An 8,859-nucleotide genomic window follows, 5' to 3' on the forward strand; every position below is an offset into this window, starting at 1 on the left:
GCGCTCACACAGATGGAGATGAGGTTCCCGAGGGCGATGAGGTTCCCCAGGTAATCGAAGTAGCGGTGGCCGAAGAGGAACTGGGCGCTCCGCAGGAACGGCGAGCTGTACTCGGGCCGTGGGGGGTGCTGGGGGGTGAGTGGCCGCAGCTCAGAGCCATGTAGGGGGCCCACCCACCTGCACCCCCCCTCACCCACTCAGCCTAAGGAAGTGATCCCTAATGCTGACACCAGACCCTGGGCCCAGCGAGCTGCCCCACGGTCCTTCCCCCACAGTCCTGCCCCAATCCCAGGCCCTCATCCCAGCAACTGCCCTGGAGATCAGGGAGTAGGGAGCTGGACTTAGGGGGAACCCCATGACCCCTGGTCCCGGCACGCTGCCCAAGGGCCTGGGGCAGTAGGCCTAGACTAGGGAGCCCCAGCTGACCCGCCGCTACCTCCTTGACCACACGCTTGTCCACCTCGTTGATGAGCTTCTGGAAGTCCTCAGCTGACAGCAGGCTGTCGCCATGGGAACGCACCTTCTGCAGAGGACAGGGAGGGGTCAGCACCCCAGCCAGGCCCAGCTGCTGGCTGAGGAGCGGAGCCCGCAGCACGGGCAGCGGTAGTGGTGGTCACCTGCTCGATGGCCTGCCTGCAGTGCTCAGCCATGTGGATTTTCGTCAGCGCCCGCAGGAAGGTCTCGGGCTGGACCCCAGTTCTGTGAGGGGGCAGGCCGTGAGGGCCTGGGCCTGGCTGCTCACTCCGACCTCACCCGATGGGGAAGGCCCTGCCCAGGAGTGTCCCCCACAGCCACAAACTGCCTGAAAAAGTGGGCCCCTCACTGAGCCTGAGAGGAAACAGGGCGGGATCCCTTGGGCCCAAGGTGGGGACGAGGATGGAGGGCCTTATAGGCAGGACCCTGGTGCCTGGTGGCCAGTCCCCAAACGTCCCAGGAGCCGATGGCCAGGGCACGGCACAAGAATGACATCAGTGCCACCAAATCCCATGGGGGCTCAGCGCACGGGAAACGCCACTCTCTCCGCCCAGCTGCCCCCACACGCTTCCGCGGCCGGACCCGCCAATGCTCTCTTGTGGGCCTCTCCACCGCCGTCCATGGGGCAAGAACACAGCCCGAGCCGGACAGGAGGGGCCAGCCAAGCTTCCTGGGATGGACCCCAGGTCGCACAGGTCCCCTGCCCAAGCTGCGGGCCCCACCCTCAGTGAGGAGAGGGTTCCAGGAGGGTGCTCCCTCACTCTCAGTGAGAAGGTGCCCATCTCCACCTGAGGTCCCAGGTACCCCCACTCACGACTGTGGGTGGCCGTCCCAGCCCCCGTCCAGGGAGACAAGGACTTCGTAGGCGGCTCGGGTGCCCAGCCTTCTCCGTAACAGCGATGTCTGCAGAGAGAGCTGGGGGGACGGGGGTGGCAGTCCTTCCTCTGCCAGGGCCAGGTCTTAGGGCGCTGGGACCCACAGAGACTCAGGGAGATGGGGATCCTCAGTCAGCTCCCCCCAAGGGTCCTTCTAGGGAGTGGGGGAGCGCCTTCCATGGCGGTGGGGGCCCGAAGGAACGGAGCCCCCACCCCCAGAGAGCCTGGGCCCGCTCCTGCCTTCAAGCCTGGCCAAGAAGTCTCACCATCAGGTAGCCGCGGAACTGACTGTAGATGATCGCTGTGAGCAGGTTCATCAGGAACAAGCTGCCTTCAGGGAAGAGCCTGGTCAGTGTCCCCAGGACCTGGCCAGTGTCCCACGGGCCCCATCAGTGTCCCCATGGCCCGGTCAGCAGTCTCATGGCTGGTCAGTGTCCCCATGACCCCACAGTAGGGTCAGAGAGGGTGGGCACATCGCTCACCGATGATGGTGAAGAAGATGAAGAAGAGGCTGTAGGCCCGGTTCTTGGAGTACGCCGGCATCATCACTGGGGGAGAGAGACCTCAGGCTGGGGCCCCGAGACCCGCACCGCCCACTCCCCTGCACAGTGTGACTCTCACCCCTCTGCTGACAGGCCCCCAAGAGCAGGGAGCTCACCGCCCTCTCATCCCTGCGCTGACCTGAAGTCCCCTGGGAGCCCACAGGCCGGTGAGAGCAGGTCTTGACTCACTTCCCCACGTCCCGGTCCCTCTGACTCTACCAGTCACACGCTCACACTGTCCACAAGCACGGACACACCCACTGCCGCACACAGACGCACTCACACATGCACACACCTGTCATGTACATGACAACCCTTCACACGCAGTCACACACGTGTGCATGTGTACAATACACACCCCGTCATGCATGTGCAAACACACCGTTAGATGCGCACACGCGCCCCGTCACAGACACATGCCCCTCGCGCACACCCCACTGCGAGCCCACCATCAGGGTTGTTGGCCGTGGTAAGCAGCACAAGCAGGGAGGTCAGGGCCTCAGGCAGGTTGCGGAAGTACAGTAGCCGCTCCTTGCTCACCCCGTCGTCCTGCGAGCAGATGGCCCTCAGGATGGTCCTTTGGCCAGGCTGAGCCCCCGCCCCCCTGTGGGGCAGCCACAGGACAGAGCACTGCAGCCCCTCACCCACCACAGCCCACTCACCACCCCCAGGACCCTCACCCACCCCAGGGCACTCTGACCTGCTGCCCTGTGAGCCCCCAGCACTGTGCACTGAAGCCCCTGCATGCACACCCCCCACGACCCGCACCTTCTCGCCCGTGAACAGCAGCATCCCGAACATGGTGAAGAAACACAGGTGCAGCAGCAGCAGCAGCGCCAAGCTGGGAACGAGGGGGCGGTCAGCACGGGAGCACTTGGCCCCACGCCAGTGACCACGGCCCGGGAACAGTGACGGCATGTCCACCAGCCCCCGAAGACCAGGTCCCAGGGGGTCCATGCTGGCGGGACCCCAGTGCACTTTGGCCATGTTCCAGGTCTGGGCACAGACCCTTGCTGGCAGCCTGCTGAGCTGTGGGCCCCAAGCACCTGCTCCCCACCTCCATGCCACTCGGGGATCCACCCTACCTGCCCCTAAGGGCCCAGGTACCCACCCATCTGGGACCCGGAGGGACTCCTGCACCTAATTCCTCCATCCTCCTGCAGCCTCTACCTGGCTAATCAGGGCCCAGGGCCCCCTGCACCTGTCCTCTTATCCCCCCCGTGGTGCCCACCTGGGATTTGAGGCTCTCTGCACCTGGCCACACCCCACCCCACCCACACACACACACACACACACACACACACACACGCACACTCTATCTGGCCATCCAGAGGCCAGGGCCCCCTCACCTGACCCCGTCCCCCTCTACCTGGCCATCCAGAGGCCAGCCCCCACACACACGCACCTGGCCAGCTGCGGCAGCGTGGAGCGGATGCACTTGAGCGTCTTCTTCATCAAGGACGAGTTCTGCAGCAGGAAGAAGGGGCGCAGCAGCCGGCGCACACGCATGGTCTGCGGACAGCGCGCCGCACACTCAGACGCCAGGCGCTGGGCCAGCCCACGGGACCATCCCGCCCCCGGGCCTGTCACCCCTGCCACCATCGCAGGCAGTCCCCAGGGCATATCATGCCCCTGCCATCACAGCGGACAGTCCCCGGGGCCATCATCACAGGAGAGCTTCCTCTGCAGGAGCCTCTAACAGCAGCCCCACCCTGACCCTGGCACAGCCTCCTAGAGGCTCCCAGCAGCCCGGGCCACCTGGGGTCACAGTGAAAGACAGGAAGGCCGTGCTTGACGGGAGAACCTGCTGCCATGCCAGCAACTGAGTCCCCCAGCTCCAGCCCAGCCTACCCCAGCCTAGCCGGCCCAACGTGAGCGTGCAGCAGGGCAGGGCAGGCCGGGGTCTTGAAGAAACCGCCTGTTCTCTTCGCATACACACACGCACACTCACACACCCTCTCCTACTGGCTGTGTGTCTCCGGAAGACAGTCCCGAAGCACTCACAGTCCCGCCTGCCCGTGGTGGGCGCTGACCCGCACGGTGGTCCCCACCCACCCCGGCCCAGAGCAGGAGCACCCAGGTAGAATCTGCATGGGACTCAGCCAGCTGCAGAGGGGAGGCCGGGAGCTGAGAGCCAGGGTTTCCCAAGTCCTCCACACCCCCAGGGGGACCCCGAGAAACCCGGGTGGGTACCCCCGGCCACAGCATGTTCATCTGCAAAATGGGAGCACAGCTCCCTGGCTAGCACAGGGGTGCACGCCCAGGAGCGAGGAGAGTGCTGGGCAGGCGGCCGGATGACTGCCCAGGTCCCTGGCACCCAGAGCCCCCACCTACGTGGGCGCAGCTGCGTCACGTACCTCCCAGCAGAGGAGGCTCAGCGAGATGATCCAGTCCGTCAGAGACACCACCAGCACCAGGAAGTAGGCCAGCAGCCAGGGGCTGCTGCGGTACTGGGCCCAGCCGATCAGGTAGCCCTGCAGGCAGCCACCAGGTTATACCCCGTACAGGGCACCCTGCCCGGGCCAGCGCTAACAGAGAGCCAGGTGCCTTCCGCAGAGCCGTGGGAGGCCAGCACCCACCGACACCAGGTCAGCCTGGATACCCACACACCCACCTGCCTATCCTGCTCCAGCCTGCAGAGGGCGCGGCTGGCGGGTGAGAGCAATCCCGCTGACTGACCCCAGGCCAGCCCTTCCCAGGCAGAGCACACCCAGGCTGTGCCCAGCAGCCACCACCAGACTCACCCAGACCCTGCCCTCGGCCCAAGGAGGCCACAGTCACCTTCCCCGAGGCCAGGCAGAGTCAGGGGGCAAGGACGGGCGGTCATGTGACTGTGGCTCAGTTGGGGTGGGAGAGGAGTAAAGTCTGAGGATGAGAGGGCTCCCGAAGGAATCTGATATCACACCAAGAATCCAGGCTGTGTGGGGGGCCACGGCAGGGCCCGTGTCCCTGGGCCACATGAGGATGTCGGGGCTTGGCCAAGCCCACCTCTGTCTGTGTGTGTGTGTGGGGGGGGCCCTCAGGACCCCCATGAGTGGCTTTTGCACTGGCCTGCCCCCACCCAGACTGGGTTGCCTTTGTGTGGGGAGGGGGGGCCTGCCCCACCTTCATGACGACGTCAGCCAGGAAGACCAGCAGGCACAGCAGCTCCACGCTCTCCGTCAGGCCGCAGGGCGGCTCCCAGGCGGGTGAGCGGAAGCGGACGTCCGAGGAGCTGGTGAGGGAGGACGGGGTCTCCACAAAGGCCAGCGCCAGGATCAGGAAGATGGCGACACTCAGGACCCTGCCGGAGGGAGGCGCTGGTGACCTCAGCCTGCTCGGACCCATCCAGCCAGCCCAAGGAGACAGCATGCAGCCACTGTGGGGACTGATGTCCAGCTTGGACAGGGGCAGCCGAGCGGAACGGGCAGACGTCAGGGCCACCATCCCGTGACAGTGGGAATGCCCAGTGTCCCCGCAGGAAAACCCTGACACCGGGAAGCCGGTGACCAGTTGCGGGGGGGGCCAGAAATGACTGCTCATGGGTACAGGTCTCCTTTTGGGGTGACTGATGTCCAGGGCTGGAAAGAGGTGTTGGTCACCCAAGGCACGAAATGCCACTTTAAAATGATGGCCTGCATGCCCCATGAATTTCACCTCAATAAAAAATTCAAGTCCGCAGTCTCGGCACCCCGAACATTCTGGGAAATCCCTCCCCCTGGCACCTGAGAGCAGGTGTCCCCCCAGCACAGGGGACAGTCCACCGCCCCGTCCTCACCACTGGCAGGAGCTGGAGTAATACCACCGGTAGAACCACATCCCGCGGGCGTCCATGCGGTGGTTGATGGAGCGGTACTGGAAGGGAGGGCGACACGGAGAGTGGACGCAGGCCCGTGCTGCACACACACGTGAACCGTGTGTCCTCACACACGTGTGCACACCCAGTACCTTCACACACGTGAGCCCGAGTCAGCCTGCCCTCACAGCACTTGGAGGCACACACTCCCGGTCTCGGCCCGAGGCAGGTCAGGAGACGGGCGTGTGGTACTGGGACACGTGGTTGAGAAGACTGCCCAGGCAGAAGCCCACAGCCTGCGCTACCCCATATGCCCAGCAGGCAATGCTGTGGAGGGCCGCCCCCCCAGCCCCCTACCTCCACTCCAGGCACGGAACTACCCATCAGCCCCCTGTTCACCCCCCTTTAGCCACATGTCCCAAGAGGGTCCCCAGCACTTGGTGCCTGTTTCCCTCGGCTCCTAACAGGCCCGGGTGGCACTTGTGGGACAGAACCATCTTGCCACCTGTGCCACCTGTCTGTCCCAGGATGCATCTGGGCCCCAACCCCTCACGGGACCTCAGAACATAGCCATTCACAGAGCCTGCAGGCCCAGGCCCCGTCACCCAGGCATCTGGACCACACCAAGCAGAACCAGGGACCCTGCCACAGGGCAGCAGGGAGCAAAGGGGCCTCACTGGTGACCAGAGCAGGGCGGGGGGCGGGGGGGACCTCCGCGGGGTCAGTACCCACCTTGATTGCGTCCTCCATGAAGACTACAGCCTGGTCAATGCAGAGCTCCCGGCCAGCCTTGCTGCCTGTGGGGAGGGGCGGACGGGCGGGAGGCACGATGTCTACCGAGGGGACCGCATGCCCTGCCCTCCCCCCGCCCCCCGCCAATTGGGGGACACAGGGGAGGGGCATCTGTAATGGGCAGTCTGCCCCGAGGGTCTTGCAAGGCCAGGACACAAAGCCCAGAGGCCAGATAGCCCACTCCATATTCCACTGACACCACTGGGGTCTCAGGAGAGGGGGCGCCGGGCTTTGCGGGGGGCTTCCAGGGAAGTTAGGCACCCAGCACCCCAGCTGCACAGGAACCCTCAGCCCCAGGATCCTGGGTCCCCCCCACGGGTCTGGTCTGAGTCCTCGGTCCCAAGAGCCTGTTTGCCCCCCTCGCTGGCAGAAGGAAGCATGTGACCGGCTGGAGGGCAGTTGCTGTACTTAGAGAGGCCAAAGTCCATGCTGCTGACGTCCAGCAGAGGGATATCCAGGCGGCCTGGGGGGAGAGGGGCTGGCACATGACCTCGCCCAGCAAACAAGGGAACAAAGAGCCAGCTGTTGGTCCCACTCAGTGTACTGGGGTGCCCACCCTCCCCTAATCTGCCACCCACCTCCCCCACCCACGCCTGCTGCAGCTGACAGTGGCTGGCTCCCAGGAGGTGAGGTAGCATGGCTCTTCAGATGAGGGGCAGGAGGGGAGGGCAGCGGGCAACTGATGGACTCGGGACCACTGCCCGCTCTGCCTGCGGCCCTGGGAGACAGCAATCCCTGCCCGAGAGTCGCACGAGGGGCCATGTACCCATCGGGTATGTGGGGGCTGAACAGAGACCACAGAATGGACACACATATCTCCCTTGTGCCTGCAGCCAGCGCCTTCTCGGCCTGGGCCTGGGCCTCCCTAAGTGGACGGCCACCAGGTTGACTCTGAGAACCGCTGGGTAGGGCGGAGGGGACAGAGGTGGCTTAGTAGTCATCCAGGGAGAGCGGTGACCAGGGGTCCCCAGCACTGCTGTGTCCTCGGGGCTGGGTCAGCTCAAGCTGGGGCACACGTAGAACCAAGGCTGGGGGCGGAGAGCTCTGGTACCCCCAAGATGCCAGATTCTCCAGGAAGCAATGGCCGCTGCCTGGGCAGCTCTACAACTCCGCTGCTCACCGAGGAAGGAGCCTCAAGGGCATCTAGCAAGACAGAAACGGGAGACTGAGGTCCCGAGAGGACCCAGGTCACCCCCTGCCAAGCCTAGGTGCTGGACAGGGACTGGCACCCAGGACAGCCAGAGCACCAAGCACCCAGAATGGCCCTGAGTCTTCACCTGCAGAGGGTGACAGCCTGGCCTGAGGAGAGCAAACACCTTGCGCACACTGACCGAGCCCCGCACGGCGTCCATGCCTTGCTGGCAGGGAAGTCCCAATATGGGGCACAGGGCATCCTGTCCCTGTTCCCAGGCACCCTTGCAAGAGACCAGGAGCTGGACAGAGCTTCCTGCAATTTTCTCTAGCTAGCCACTCCCACCTTATCAACAATCTCATCTGCCAGCCTGCCTGCCCTCCAGCTAGGGCTGGGCCTACAAGCCATTGTCCCCCCACCCAGGACGGCTATCAGGTGGTTATCAGGTGCCCCAAGGCCCTGATTCATAGCGACCATAAGTACAGCAGAGCAAAGCAGCCCCTGGTCCTACGGCATCCTCACACTTGTTCTGTCTGAGCCCATGGTTGCAGCCCCTGGGTCCCTTCATCTCCCTGAGGGTTTTCTTCTCTGACCCTCTACTCTACCAAGCACGATGTCCTCCAGGGGCTGGTCCCTCCTGACAGCACGTCCAGACAGCAAGTCTCGCCGTCCTTGCCTCTAAGGAGCACACTGGCTGTACTTCTTCCCAGATGGATCGGTCTGTCCCTTTGGCAGTCCGTGGTACTTCCAATAGTCTCCTCCAGCCCCACCATTCAAACGCACGATTCTTCAGCTTCCGACGGCCAACGAGTCGAATGGATTCATATCAACACTATCGGGCAGAGCAGGACCACCCCATGGGGTTTCCGAAAATGTACATCTTTGAGGCAGCCAACGGCACCTTCTTTCTCCCTCTGAGGGTTGGTGGGTTTGAACCACCCACCTTGCAGTTAGCAGCCCAAATGCCTAACCCTCTGGACACATGACCTCAAAAAGGAATGAGAATTTCAGAGCCCTTCATTGTGCTCGTGGAACCTGTTGAACCTGCGCACGGACCGCGACCTCCTTGTGGAACAGAACAAGGGCACGCTGCAGGGTTTCACATCAGGAAAGGTGTGCGGTGCGGCAGGGTGTGTCCTCTCGCCATCGTACTCAATCGGTGCGCTGAGCAAGTCATGGGGAGGAGGGAGGGACTCAATGAAGAATGCGGCATCCGGACAGGAGGAAGGCTAACTCAAGACCTGCGGTATGCAGATGACATAACCTCGT

At 64.0% G+C, this 8,859-nt stretch overlaps 1 protein-coding gene across 1 annotated transcript in view; it reads right to left on the bottom strand.

Annotated features, from left to right (window-relative positions):
• TPCN2 (two pore segment channel 2) overlaps positions 1 to 6,945 on the bottom strand; it is a 74,583-nt gene extending 67,638 nt beyond the window's left edge. The window contains exons 1-14 of the mRNA XM_045297141.1: positions 6,867 to 6,945; positions 6,399 to 6,463; positions 5,649 to 5,725; positions 4,997 to 5,174; positions 4,249 to 4,365; positions 3,297 to 3,403; positions 2,660 to 2,732; positions 2,341 to 2,440; positions 1,832 to 1,897; positions 1,616 to 1,680; positions 1,289 to 1,389; positions 618 to 699; positions 437 to 523; positions 9 to 128 (exon numbers count right to left, since the gene is read on the bottom strand). Coding sequence (XP_045153076.1) covers positions 9 to 128; positions 437 to 523; positions 618 to 699; positions 1,289 to 1,389; positions 1,616 to 1,680; positions 1,832 to 1,897; positions 2,341 to 2,440; positions 2,660 to 2,732; positions 3,297 to 3,403; positions 4,249 to 4,365; positions 4,997 to 5,174; positions 5,649 to 5,725; positions 6,399 to 6,463; positions 6,867 to 6,945 — 1,317 coding nt within the window. The remainder of the gene's footprint in view (positions 1 to 8; positions 129 to 436; positions 524 to 617; positions 700 to 1,288; positions 1,390 to 1,615; positions 1,681 to 1,831; positions 1,898 to 2,340; positions 2,441 to 2,659; positions 2,733 to 3,296; positions 3,404 to 4,248; positions 4,366 to 4,996; positions 5,175 to 5,648; positions 5,726 to 6,398; positions 6,464 to 6,866) is intronic.
• Between the last annotated feature and the right edge of the window lie 1,914 nt (positions 6,946 to 8,859).

The sequence above is a fragment of the Echinops telfairi genome, unplaced genomic scaffold, assembly GCF_000313985.2.
Source record: "Echinops telfairi isolate 266 unplaced genomic scaffold, ASM31398v2 ScPeMD7_7417;HRSCAF=8455, whole genome shotgun sequence".
In the NCBI taxonomy this organism is placed as follows: domain Eukaryota; kingdom Metazoa; phylum Chordata; class Mammalia; order Afrosoricida; family Tenrecidae; genus Echinops; species Echinops telfairi.